Source organism: Protopterus annectens, chromosome 1.part2 (assembly GCF_019279795.1).
Source record: "Protopterus annectens isolate FY-2018-M chromosome 1.part2, PAN1.0, whole genome shotgun sequence".
NCBI lineage: Eukaryota > Metazoa > Chordata > Ceratodontiformes > Protopteridae > Protopterus > Protopterus annectens.
In genome coordinates, this window is record NC_056727.1 from 540,555,936 (window position 1) to 540,570,776 (window position 14,841).

At 39.2% G+C, this 14,841-nt stretch overlaps 1 protein-coding gene across 1 annotated transcript in view; it reads right to left on the reverse strand.

Annotated features, from left to right (window-relative positions):
• Positions 1 to 277: 277 nt before the first annotated feature.
• The window catches only part of LOC122792381 (zinc finger protein 99-like), a 369,449-nt gene continuing 354,885 nt past the window's right edge, over positions 278 to 14,841 (reverse strand). Inside the window, 2 exon segments of the mRNA XM_044060167.1 lie at positions 278 to 902; positions 905 to 1,510. Of these exon segments, the coding sequence (XP_043916102.1) occupies positions 481 to 902; positions 905 to 1,510 (1,028 nt within the window). The 3' untranslated portion in view covers positions 278 to 480.

A 14,841-nucleotide genomic window follows, 5' to 3' on the forward strand; every position in this document is an offset into this window, starting at 1 on the left:
TCTACATTAAATCTTTGTGCTTTTAGTCTTTTTATTGTGAAATTTTCATTATCTGGATGCCTTTGCCTGTATTTTTCTTCGAATATCTTTGAAACTGCCTTCTGTATATTAGTTAACTTGGTTTTCTTCTTTGCATAAATATTGCACCATATCAAATCTCTCTTTCTTTCCCATGTCCATATTTCTTTTTTATATTTTTCAAATATCTCCAGGTTTTGTTGTTTATATTTTCTCACTTCCTCAGAGGCTTCTTTTTCCAAAGAGATCAAAGTTTCTTGATCTATATACTGTTTTTCAAAAATCTGTTGTTTTGTGCTTTCAGCTCCTCATCTGATGAGCTAATTTTAAGTTGTCCACAAAAAGTAGAGAAATCTTTAAACGGAGTTGCTTTTAAGAGACAAATGATAACCCTAGACTAATCTGTTAAGAGGATAGCTTGATGGGTTAAGGACAAGACAAAAGAAAAGCAGAGACAAAGAATCATCCTGGAACATCCCCATTTGAATTTTTATCCGCTTTGTGTAGGGCCTGATGGTACTTCAGTGTACTGCTATATGAAAAACGCTTACTGCATTCAGGACATTTGTAAGTTTTTTCCGCATTGTGAGTGGCCAGATGGCGCATCAAATTACTGCTACGTGAAAAGCACTTACTGCATTCAGTACATTTATATGTTTTTTCCCCTTTGTGGGTGATCTGGTGACTCTTTAAACTACGAACACATGAAAAGCACTTACTGCATTCAGTGCATTTATATGGTTTTTCATCTGTGTGGGTGTCTTGATGGTACAGGAGTCCTTTCTTTGTTCCGTAGGACTTACTGCATTCTGGACATTTATATGGTTTCTCCCCTGTGTGAACAGTCTGATGGCGCATCATAAGACTACGTCGTGAAAATACATACTGCATTCAGGACATTTATACGGTTTCTGTCCTGTGTGAATTGCTAGATGGTGTATCATATCACATCTCTGTAAAAAACACTTACTGCATTCATTACATTTATATGGTTTTACTCCCGTGTGAACAGACTGATGGCGAATCAGATGACTATTCTGTGAAAAACACTTACTGCATTTGGGACACTTGTATGGTTTCTCCCCAGTGTGAACGGCCTGATGCCGCATTAAACTAGTGCTCCATGAAAAACACTTGCTGCATTCAGTGCATTTATATGGTTTCTCCCCTTTGTGAATGGCCTGGTGGCACTTTAGATGACTGCTCTGTGAAAAACACTTACTGCACTCTGTGCATTTATATAGTTTTTCTGCTGTATAAGATCTTGGATTTATTAGTGGACTTTGCTGTCCTGCTAAATCTGTGCCAAAACAATAGCTCTTGCTGCAGGTATTCTCTGGGTAAAGCTGTGGCACAGGTGTAAGAGGAAGGCTTTCTGAGCCCTTTGCAGGTAAAACACAGTGTTGTAGATTCTCTATAAGGTGATGTAATAGTGGCATTCCAAGTGCTGGTTGCTGATAGCATCCCACACCACAGTCTATGCTTCTGATACCTAAAAACAGATTATTTGTTAGTATTTTATCACAATGCTAAAGCAAATGTGTCAGATATTTTAACTTCAGTTCATAAGTATGAGCATCTGTATTTTTTGCTCTGATATTATTAATGTTATTAATTCATTCCCTTCAGTACAGCTCTTTTGAGCATGTACTTTTATTTCCCAGTGGGTGTGGCTTGAGCCTTTAAAAATGAAGTTATCACATTACAGTTCAAACAAATGTCCATATCTTTGAAACCATAAGTGGTACTAGAAAACTGTAAATGGCAAACTATTCAGGATAAAATAATCTTTACATTCATGGCATTCATTCAGTTCAAATCTTTAAAGTGGATTTTATAAGCCAATATTAAATTTGTAATGTTGTATAAACAACTTATCATATCTCAGTAACCATTCAAGAAAGACACATACTGCCAGCAGGATTTTCTTCAGACAGCTGTGAGCTTTCATATGAGGCTAGGTAGTTCTGTCTGTGTTACCTGAATCATGAGATATTTAGAGAAATTTGTAAATTATTACAATGCAAATAAACAGTACACACATAATCAATATCTCTTTAGCAGCATTACACAGAACTCAGATATCAAAACAATTGTGTTTGCCATCCTGTATGCTTTAAGATGAAATCTTCTGATACTTTGTATATAGCACGGTTTTAGAATTAATAATGCAAATATTAACAAGCAGTATTTGACACTTAGAAGCATCAGTGGGCGTTAACTGCAGAAACACCTGCAGGCGTACTCGGCTGTGCATCAGTAGGCGTTAACTGCAGAAACACCTGCAAGCATACTCGGCTGTAATGAGTGTGGAAAATAAATAAGCACATGCAGATCTGATTCTTCATTTACCAAAATCAAACTTTAGACTACAATGAGCAGCTGTAAGACATACAGAAAAGGGTGCAAAACTTTCACAATAATAAAATGTGATCAATTTACAGTATATATAGACATTCCTCACCTAAATAGCTCATAAATCTTATCGTGCATGCAGCCATAATTTCATATGTAACTTTGATTATTTTCTATTGTAGAATTTGAATCTATCTTATGGTAGTTCCTGGACAGTGGCTGAATGTGCCATGCTGTAGCTCCTGGACACTGGCTGAAATAAGGTCCTTTTGCATCAGCTCACTGTACTGTTTTGTAGACTTCAATCACTAAACACTTCACCAAGAGTTAAAAATAAATCTATTGTGTTCAGAGCTGATTAAAATAAAACACTGAAGGACTATATTAACTTAAATAACAAAAGGTTGGAAGAAGCTTTAAACAGCTATTCAGATAAAATTGCAAAACTCATAGGTTGAAATGAAGAAAAGGCTTGCTGAGTATGATATTGCTCAAAAAGAGAAGAGCTTTTTGAAAAAAAAATGTTAGAAGACAGAACACAGGGAAAACCTGAGAATTTCTGCTGTACCACAGAAACTGGAATGGACATACTGTATTAATTTTATGAAAGCACAATAAGCAAATGGATTGGAATTCCACAACAGTATCGGTTTATTGAAAAGGCACACTGTGTGTATGTTCTAAATATGGTCATGAGAAAGCAGCCAAGACCTGAATTAGTAAAGATGCAATCATACCATCAGAAATAATTGATGTTCACAAAACTGTGTCAGAAGGTCAAAGTATTAAAAACTGGAGACAGTAGAGTGTTTGTGGAAAATGATTATTCACTGTACACCAGGGAGAAGACAAGCCAATTTATCTCATCAGTCAGGGAATGTTCAGTAGCTAGTGAGAGATTCAAGCTGCTTTATCCAGCTGTCTTCAAAATGTTTTTTTCTCCTGGAGGATCAAGGTCAGTCTTTGAAGCAGAACAGGCTAAGGAGGAAAGACAAAAGTTTGTCCAATAAAAAATGAGCCATCAAACAGAGGATGACTCATTTTTCAAGTGTTCTAAAGGAAAAGAAGCTTGAAAGACAGAAAAATGCACTGAAATTTACTAGAAGAATCAGGAGTCTGGGGTTTGGATATGGGGATGAACAGGAAGAAGACCACTAACCATGAAATTAGTGAATAAATGTGGAAGTATAAAGCATGAACCACATTTGTGAAATAATGGCTTTACAAGATAAAGTGGTGGAAAATGCTTGGACTTTTGTTAAACTTGTGAGGGGCATTTCATGTCATTAATGTTTAAAAGGCCACTACAAGGGAAAAAGAAGGGGAAAAAGAGCTTGTTCTTAACAGTATTTTTATAAAATGATATAAATTGCATGTTATATAGTAAAGCATTTTCAGTGATTGTTGTATGTGATAAAAATGCTAAAGTAAACAAGTACTTATTTTTTAGTTTTAAGAAATGTAGACATTACAGTGTAAAAATAGAAGAAAGACTGGACAAAATCATCTTCATGTTAATATGCTGTAATCTTTGGCTGCTGGGATAGGGAATTGGTGGTAAATGCACTGATTATAACATATGTATGTAGAGTTGAGATGTTTTCTCTTACATTTGCTTCAGTGAATGTCTGGATTAATGCCCTTGGCTTAATCTAATAAGTTTCTTGTGTAAGCACTTGTGCTATAAAAATAACACTGAATGTAATGAAAGGTTTTCTTTTAGCAAATAAATGTTCAGAGTGAGTTGAGAAGTCTGTAGCTGTACATTATGTGCTAATACTTTCATGGATACAAGATGACTACAGATCCAAGTAAATCTTGGGGGCTATGGACATTGTTTGCTGAGTGAAACAAAATTAAAAGATAAAAAATTAAGCAGTTTATTAAAAATTAAAGTTTGAAATTAATAGATGTGCATAAATGAGAGCAGTTTTCCAGGTACCTGAATACCTCCATGCATTTATTAGAACAGTATATATTCAAAGATAGAGCGTGCACTTTTGCTTAAGGCTAAAAATTAATGTTTTCTGAAAGTATACAAACTGTTTTTTCATATCTGGGACGGGAATGAAGACAAGACAAGAACATACAGCAATTAGTTTAAGGAGGAGCACAGACTACAACATGCTCTTTTGCATGGGCAAACTTAATTTTATAGGGTCTATATTAGAACACAAATATTCAAAATGTCGAGTGTTCTAATATCGAACCCATCAATCGAAAATTCAAAACATCGAACATTCGGGACAGCAAATTTTTTCCTAGGGAAAAACTTCGCTGTTCCAAAACACAAACACACAACTCAAGCACACCAAACAAACAGCATTCCACACACATGCACCTAAACTCTTACACCTAAACCTACACTAAACTATACATACACCACTAACTATCCACTTACCTTAACCCAAACCCTAACTCTAAGGTCTGTCATATTGCACAGTCACCTCATCCGCTCCCTAACCCTAACTCACCTACCCCGCCCTAACACTCATGTACACACAATCGCACACTTACCTGACCCGCACCCTAACTCACCTAACCCGCCCTAACCCTCACGTCCACACAAATCACACACTTACCTGAACCCGACCAGTAACTTTCCATCACAGCGCTGAAAATACTGAAGCAACAGAAATGGACAACCAAATACTTTCCATAGGAAAAAATTCAGTTTTCTGTTTCTTAGATATTTTCAGCGTTCACTGAAAACGGGTCGATATTAGAACACTCAACATTCTGAATGTTTGGTGTTCTAATATAGACCCATTTTATGTTAGGTAGTGCCTGTGGGTACAACTTTCGATGTGGGGCAATTGTTACTATTAGGAGGGTTAGGTTGAAGATATACATAGTTTGTTGCATTCGTTTTAAGTTAAGATGTTATGGTGTATTTGGGATGTTTTTCTTTTTTTTTTCCCCCTCAGGGTTTTAATTAAAACAAAAAGTCTTATAAAATATAACATAGGTTTAAATGGAGATGACAAGAAACAACTGTATAATGGATCAACATGCCAAACATTAGTGAGTTCATGCAACACAAAAACTGAAAGCATACCTCTCAACCTCTACGACCAAGAAATCTGGACAAAGCCATATATATTGGGGAGCCAAAGGCCCAAAAATAGGGGCAGTTTTTAAATATTGCTCTTATAAACATAGAAAGTGGATAGAACAACAGATCTTGCATTAGCATGAATTTTCTGAAGGGTATGAAGTCTGTAACTAAAACACCTGTCATTATTTTCTGACTTTAATCTTCAGTGATTTGCCAGAAAACCAAAATTTTATGAGGAGCAGACCAAAAATATGAGGCAAAAATCTGGACAGTCTGAGAAAATCTGTATTGAGAGCTATGGCTGAAAGCAGATCTTTTAAAATGCTGACATATATAATATGTGGTTTTATTTTGGAATATGAATAGCCTCACATGTATAGACAGAGAGTACTGAATTATATTGAATAATATTAAGAAATGCTGAGTGTAAATAGCAAAGTTGACACATTTAGAAAGAAGCAAACGTGAATTTGATAACGAAATTTTTTCAGGATGCATATTCAGAATATTACAGGAAAAGGAAAAGGGGGGTAGTTATACTAATTGTTAGAGGAGATCCAATAGTAATAGAAGAGGGGAAAAATAATAGCTCCACAGAGATAGGTGACCAGCCAGTGCTCTGCTGTATTCATCTGTGCAATCCAAGGAATCTGTTGCATTCTGCTAACCATAAGTACTATTTTATACTGTATTTTCCACTTTTAAACTGTATTTTTGCTATATTGCTGATTTTTTTAAAACAGTTCTTGCTGATCTGTTGCACTTTTTGTCTGCTGTAGCACAGACTAGGTTCAGGCCTGCTCAATCTGATTCTGTTTGTTACACTGAGCGCTAAACCAGGCTATCTGTTGTTGAGGAGGGCCCCTCCCCCTGCACTCTTGTGGCAAGAGAGTACAGTTAGGACTGATATGACTGAAGGCTGTTGGCACAGGGCTCACTTCTGAGCTTTTTTATTAGTTAAATTGTTTAATTCAGTTTGCTCACTGTTGCTACATAAGCCCCACATTTGAGTGGGTTTGCTCTTCTTTTAACACATCTTCACAGTGTTAGGCGACCAGCCACTGCACTGCAGTATTCATCTGCTTATGTGTAGCACACTACTGAGCAGCAGGGGGTAACCACTGGCAGTTACAGATGCAAACACTTCAGCAGATACATTTTGCCTTAGTAGCAGCCCGTGATCTGGCCAAGAAGTCCTTAAATTGAGCTTAGCTGCTCAGAGAGCACCTCATCTGTGTTTTTGCCCCTTAAACTATCCCAAAACTACCAAATCTACAATAGTCTTATACCATTTAGATACCCATAGTATAGACCCCATTTAGATCACCCAGTTATACCACACCCCTCCATTTTCTCTCCCCACTGTGAAAGCAGAACTTAACCTAGCATTAGGGATGGTCAGTTTCCCTCCATTTCTCCTACCAGCTTGACAGACATGGGTACCCTGAGGCAGTGTAGCAACTGCCTCATGTACACTGACAACCCTCTACTCTTAAAGCACCCAAGTACAATTTGAGAAAGCTGCAGCTACACTAAAAATATGGAATCATTGCTCTCCTGCACACAGAGATCAGTAATACTGAACAGGTTGCCAGCCAGCATACTTCACCACTTACACAAACCATGCACTCAACACATAATCCATCATAAAATACAAGCACCAGTGTCTCACCAAATAAGGTCCTAAGGCAAAGCACATCTATACCAAATGTTTTAGTCATAGGTGACTCTAGTGTGAGACACAGAGAAGTCCCACTCACCAGACTGGACAAGGAGAAGTTTATGGTCAGCTGTCCATCAGGTGCCAGGATCTGTCAGATCACCTTGCGCTCAAGTTTCTCAACAGCAAGTACAGTTATGACTCTGTCATAGTTCATGTTGGTGTGAAAGACTTGAGACATACCTCACAGGACTGTATGAAGACAGACATGATTGAGCTCTATGAATGTGTGTCCCAGGCAGGTATGTCCCTAGCCTTGAGCAGCATTCTACCCCCACCAAGGACGATACCACAATGTAAACAACAACTGGGTTAGTTTCCAGTGTCATTCTAATGGAATCCAGTTTCTGTTCAGCCTGAGATGACATAGTTGATAGACCACGCTGCTTTGCCAGAGATGGTATTCACTTGTTACCTCCCCACATAGTGCCTTTCTTAGTCAAGGTCTCAAGAACAAAGTTTCCGACGTGAAAATATCACTCGCAAATAAATTAAAGGTTATGCTGCTAAACGTTGGGAGTTATATCAGAAACTGCACTCTCTGGAAACACTCCTCTCCCTTGAGGATGTTGATGTCTGTGCAGTCACAAAAACTTGGCTCAGGGTCACAGACAGTACCCAGACCTTGCAAGACTACAATGCCTTCCACACTTTCAGACCGTAAAATGAAAGTGAGAGAACCAAAGGAGGAAGAGTATCTATCTTTGTCAAAGCAAATACACCTCTAGACTGGTTAGACAGGAAAACTCTGTGGAGTTACTCCGTTCAGCTAACTGTGGATAAGACCCATCCCCCTTCAAGTCATCATTAGCTATAGGCTCACTTCAATGAACCAAGATACCCACGCGTTTTTTTGGACCCACTTGAGTCAATCAAATTACAACCAAACACTCTTGTCATGGGTGATTTTTAACTATCCCTCCATTGACTGGGAAACTTATATGAGTACCAACATACTTGCACAAAGGTTCCTGGACTTTATAACTAATGCCCTGGAAGAAATAGTATGAAGCCCCACAAGGGGCTCAAATATCCTTGAGGTGGGCCTCACTAACCTGGCTGACTGTTGCACCACCACAAGTATTGGACCTTCACTGGTTAAATCTGATCACAAATCAGTCACATTTGAACTACCTATAACACCTGAACCCCTCCCTAGGTGGAAATCAGGTTAAAAAATTTTACCAAAGCTAATTATACCCTCTTAAGGGATGGCATAAATAATGTCCAAGCTCCTGTTCCCACAACTATACCAAGGTATACACATATGCCCTGTGCAAACACTTATGCAAATGTCCAACACAACTTCGCCACCAACAAGAAATTAACACAAAATAACAAATAAAAACCACAAAAGCAGACAGAATGGAACCTAATAGTTTATTACATTAATTAAATCAAAAGTACAACTAAGTGCTTTTGCCATCACTTAAATAGGCATCATCAGAGTCTGAAGCATGTCAATTAATGTCATCTATTTATACTGATAAAAACTTTACGTAACTTCCTACAATCACTTACTGAAAATTAAAAACACAATCATACAGTCATTTAAAACCTTATAAAAAGCAACAACAATCAAAATACTGGGCAGCAATTTTTTAAAACAATAATAGTTAATAAAAAAATACAAAGATTTAGCTACTATGCTTGCAGTGAATTAAAAATGTAATTAAAACCACACAAAATTGATTTAGTTAATGTAATATACTATTGGGTTCCATTCTCTCCTCTTTTGTGGTTTTTACTTATTTTGTGTTAAATTATACAAATGTTTTGACACAGCTGTACCTGATCGGATCAAAACAAGATCCGCAAGAAAAAACAAGCCTCTCTGATGGACATCTAACATTAATACGTTATAAAACAAGAGGAAGAAGTTGCTGTCTAAGAATAAAAAGAGAGGTCCCCACACTGCAGAACACCCTCCTCTCTTGAACAAACAAATACAACCACTTGTAGAATCCTCTAAGGGCAACTTTGAAAAAATTTAACAACCACAACTAAGGATAACCATAATTCATTCTTCAGCTATATCCACAACCTAAAAGGTAGGACTCAGACATGTGCTGAACTAGCTGTGGATGGCGTCACACACACACTGATCCTTCAAAAATAGCTAACCTATTAGCTGACAGGTTTGGCAAAAATTTCACCCCCGTACCCTCCAAACATTCCACAAAGCATTCCTTCTACATCTCCCCCCACTTTGCATCTGCAAAGAGCAAGTCATTAATGCTCTTTCCAAGGCAAAAAACACAGCCCCTATGGGACCGGATGGCAACAAATGAGTTTTATATGGTCTAAAACATGAGTTAGCAACTTCATTGGGTACCTCAGCCAGAGTACTGGCTTTGTCCCTGCTGAATGGAAAACAGCAAATGTCACCCCCTTCATAAAGGGGGTACAGTAACAGACCCTGTGAACTACAGACCCATAAGCTTAACCAGCCTTATCTGTAAGGCCATGGAACGAATCATCATGTAGCTTATAAATAAGGATATAGGTGATCTTCAAACCCTTGATCAGACACAGTTTGGTTTTGTCAAAGGCAGGTCATGCCTCTTATACCTGATGGACTTCTTTGAAAATGTCACCAGAGCCATAGACAAAGGCAAATCTGTGCATACAGCCTACCTTCACTTATCCAAGGCCTTTGACACAATCGCACATTCGAGCATCATTGATAAACTCTCCCAGTTGAATATCAACCCTTATGTCGTCAGGTGGGTTGCTAACTGGCTCATCAACAGTTCACACTCAGTCAAAGTTGGGGACTTTGCCTCAACCAGCAGACCTGTCACCAGTGGGTTTCTACAGGAGTCAGTGTTGGATCCCCTATTGTTTGGAATGTATTTCTCAGAAGTTCAGGACAAAACAGAAGGGCTGTAGCTGACTTAAGTTTGCTGATGACTGCAAATTAGGTACGATCATTGAATCCCCATATACTTCAAGAGGAACTTACACAAACCAATGATTGGTGCTTAAGCCATGGACTCAAACTCTGTGCAAAAAATGCATTATCATCCCCTTTGATAAAACTATATCCCTGCAGAGTATCATAAAAATAATAATAATACCCTAAATAACAACTCAGTTGTGAGACACTTGGAAATGCAAGTTGACTGTAGCCTAAGCTTTGAACATCATGTGTACACTGTTGTTAGAATGCATTCTACATCACACACCTGATTAGCAAAGGCATTTCCTCAAGAGTGAAAAAGGTCATAAGACACCTGTACTTGACCCTCATCAGGTCAATAACTGAATGCAATGCTCCCTTTATGTGCCTTAACAGGCACCTGCAGCAACTTGAGAGACCACAGAGATTTCTAACCAAGAAAATTCAGGGTCTCCAGCACGTCATACATTGTCATACTGAAGTCACTGTCATTATACTCAGTAGCATACAGACTACTTGGAGGAGACTTGTGCCTGGTCTACACAGCAACCTCAGATCCAAACCTAATGGAAATGCTGCACATCCCACAAGTCAAATGGGACAAAGGTCACCCGCTCCAGGGATCCTAACCTTGCCTGCGACATAAATAGGACTTGCTGGAGAGAGAGAGATATTTCTCGCAAAGGTTGCCACTCCTCTGGACTAGGCTACCAGTTCACATCAAACAAAACCCCTCTATGACCCTGTTTAAGTGTGGCCTGGATGGGAAACTGTAAGTTCCTGCCAGGGATTTCACCTATGACCCGTGTAGATATGGGCAGTCATTGCTAACTAAGATCTCAAGTTTAGGCAAGATAATTTATATTGGGTTTCTCTAGTATTATATTGGGTACACACACCTAGGCTTATAAAGACCTTTAGGTCAACAGCCCAGTAACCACTTATGAATATATGATTTGTGGTACTAAGGGGCTACTGGCAAGGGAGGAGAAATACACTGTCAAGTAATTACATTCCACTAAACTGCTATTATGGAGCTTACGAAAATTTTGGGAGAAATTATCATATTTCAGCAGAGAACAATACTTATAGGTTGTGATTGGAACTTGATTTGCAACAGGCAGGATGTATCTTGGGGACTTAGAAGAGAAAATATAACAAATAATGTAAATATTTGGTATGGAAGACGACTTCAGTAGCAGAAACATGGAAAGAATTTACATATCATTCCCCAAGGTAAAATAACTGGGCTAGAGTAGTTGACAGGAAAATGTGCATTTAACTGAAAATCAACACGCATCCAGTAATTATGTCAGATCATGTGCCAAGAACGAGCAATATAAAAATGCAGGGTAATGGAGTAAAAATGAGACACTGGGGCTTCCTGGGTAGAAGTAATTATTCGAGAGTTATTAGGGAAGATAGAAAGTTCTTCAGAATTTATAGCTAGACAGTGGGATAAAATGAATGTGGAATTTAAAAATAAGGTTGAAATAATATTATATGGTTAAGTAGCAACAAGAATTATTTAGAAGGTCCGACAATGGTTAAAATATTGAAGAATAAGGGGAATGTTACAGAACAAGAAGAGGAGCGACTGCAGAGTGGTAAAGAGAAAAAAAGGAACTACCTGGATAATGTGCATGAATTTAGGAAGACTGCTATTAAGCAACTGTTCTTTTTTCTTTGAAAATAACTCCAGATCACAAACACTTTTACCACATCAACTTAAGTAACAGAAAGCAGAAAGGTCTGTTGCCAAATTTAGGGAGCTTATAATAAGAAAAATAACCAGAGATCCTTTAGAGGTATTAGAGATATTTCAGACATAGGAAGTTACTAGGCTATTGGCCCTTAGTCCTTACAACCCTAGCCAAGAATTTAGCCCATGTTCCAAGTCAGTACCCTAATGCCACTGTCCAGCAGGGACACAGGTGGAATCCCAGGGGTGTATTTTCTGTTCCCCATCCAGTTATCCAGCTTGTGCTTAAAAAGGTTTAATGAGGTACTCTGCTTTATGTGGAGAGGGAGTCTATTCCACAAAAGGGGGAGTCTCTGGGACACAAATTTGTCCTGCCAACAAGTCCTATTGATGTCATAGACCAGGTTGAGGTCTTGCATGTGGGTTTCTCGAGTGGAATTTGACTTGTGGATATGCAGCAGTCCCATGGGGGGGGGGGGGTCTGAGACTGTTTTCTATGCCAGACAAAGATCACCTCTGAGGAGTCTGTAGGAGACAGAGTAGAGGGACAGGGTTTTTAACCTATCTGTGTAGGGTAGACGTTTGAGGCCCTGGATTCTCTGGGTGAGGAATCTCTGTGGTCTCTCCAGCTGCTGCATGTGCTTTATGAGGTACATGTCGAAAGGGGCACTGTATTTAATAATCTGTCTTATAAGGGAAGACTACAGGGATGTTATGACCACCTTGTCCCTGGAAGAAATACTCTTACTAATGAGGTGAGTCATGTAGAAAGCTTTTCGTACAAAGGCAATATGGTGGTCAAAAGTTAGTTTCAACCTGGGTTCTCAAGTCCCTCATGACTGATTGCATGCTTAGTACCTTATTATCAATGTGATAATTTGTGGGAACATCATTCTCCCCAAAAGGGATGATGGTACATTTTTTTGGCATTCAGTTTGAGGCCATGTTTCTGGCACCAGTCATTTGTTTGGGTGAGACCCTCTTGAAGGATGTCCACATCACTAGGGGAATTGATGACAGCACCTGGCTTGCAGTAATCTGCAAACTTGGTCAGCCATAGGCCACTAGATTTGGCCTGCACCTCTGAGAAGTATATCCCAAACAGCAGAGTCCCCAAGACCGATCCCCGGGGTACACCACTTGTTATGGTTCTACTACTTGAGGTGGCTTCCCCTATTTTGACTAGGTGGGTTCTATCAATGAGCTTGTTTGCTACCCATCTGTTAGCATACAGACTGATGCCTAGTTGAGAGAGTTTATCTATTATACCTGAGTGGGGAATAGTATTGAAGGCCTTGATCAGGTCAAGGTAGGCAGTGTGCACCTTCTGGGTCTATATTACGTTATCGAAGTTTTAAAAGTTCGATCGTCATATGGTCAAAGCCATATGATCGAACTTTTAAAATTTCAAAAAGCTAAAAAAAATAAACAGAAAAAAACTTCCTGACCATTTTAAGCAGGGAGGCAAGCACCCCTGCACCCCCACACGCCCCCTGCTCTTTAAATATACCAACTCCGAGATCGCACTACAGTGCAGGAAAGGGAAATCTTCCCATTCCGCATAGTACAGAGATCTCCCTTGAAACGTTTGAACTTTTAAAAGTTCGATCATATGGTGTTGACCATATGACATTCGAACTTTTAAATGTTCGATAATGTAATATATACCCGCACCTTCTTCTTCTCATCTATGGCCTTGGTGACCGTCTCAAAGAAGTCGACCAAATTTAACAGGCACAACCTCCCCTTGACAAAACCAAATTGTGTGGGATCAAGTGTCTGGAGGTTGCCAATGTCTTTGTTAATGGGGTCCATAATAAGCTGCTCCAAGGCCTTGCAGATCAGGCTAACTAGGCTTATGGCTGTACAATTTCCTAGATCAGGCGGATGCTTCACCTTTGTACAAAGGGATGACAGTAGCTGTCCTCCACTTGGCTGGGACAAAGCTGGTTCTCAGGCTTTGGTTGAATAGGGTGCCTAATGGTGCTGCAAATTCCTGCCTGAGTTCATGTAGGATGCAGCCTGGGATGTTATTGGGTCCCATGGAGAGGGTCTATATTACACGATTGAATGATTAGGTGACCGAATACCTAATTATCGATCATTTAATATTGAAAGCAAAAAACAGCAAACAGCCAATTTAATGCAGGGGAAAGATTTCCCTTGGCCGTTCACTGGATTTTGCTGTTTTCTCCACTGTGGAGCGATCTCGTAGTTAGTACATTTAGTTTGGGGGGGGAATCCCCCCACTTAGTTTGGCTGTAAAGTAAATTTTTTTGTGGGCAACGGTAACATTTCCCAGCAGTGTTCGCTATTTTGCAGTTCGATATTACGTGGTCGATGTTTAGGTGTTCAATCACATAATATAGGACCCCATGGTGGCTGTGTTTTTTGCCTTTAACTGCCTTTTGAAATGATGACCTGTTCCCTAGATATAATGGGAAGGGGATAGGTACTGGAGATGTCCTGTTTTACTGAAGGGGGGGACAGAGGAATAAAGTTTTCACTGAACCTGTCTGCCAGCAGATTAGCTATATCTACAGGGCTTGGGTATGTGGTGTCCTTGACCATCAGTTGTGAGAAGATCTGGGTGCTTCTCAAGATTGCAAACATATGTGAAGAAAGCTTTATGATTGTCTTTAGTAGATTTGGCCAGTTTAGACTCAAAGCTTTCTTTGGAGGATTTCACTAGTGTTATTTGCTTGTTCAGGCTAAGGAGAGATTGCTTCCAATTAGACACCTGCTCCTTCTTGGTCCTGGACAGCAATTTTTTCCTTTTATTATAGAGTTTATGTTTTGTAGATGTCCACCAGATAGGTTTACTCTTCCCTGAGGAGGACGATTTCATCCTGTGTTATTCATGATTATATGCAGGTATATAAATGCTCATACAGTACTTTGGTGTAAGTTTCCACATGTGCCAGTTTCTGTGGAGGGGGAGGGGGCTATGAAGCTGTTTATAGTTTCCCTCAGGAGGTTGTAATCAGGTTTGGAGAGGTTTTATTGTTTGGCCCTAGCTGGGGGGGGGGGGGGGGTGACTGCTTTGTAGTCAGATCTTACCAGGGATGATAACACTGTAGGGATGC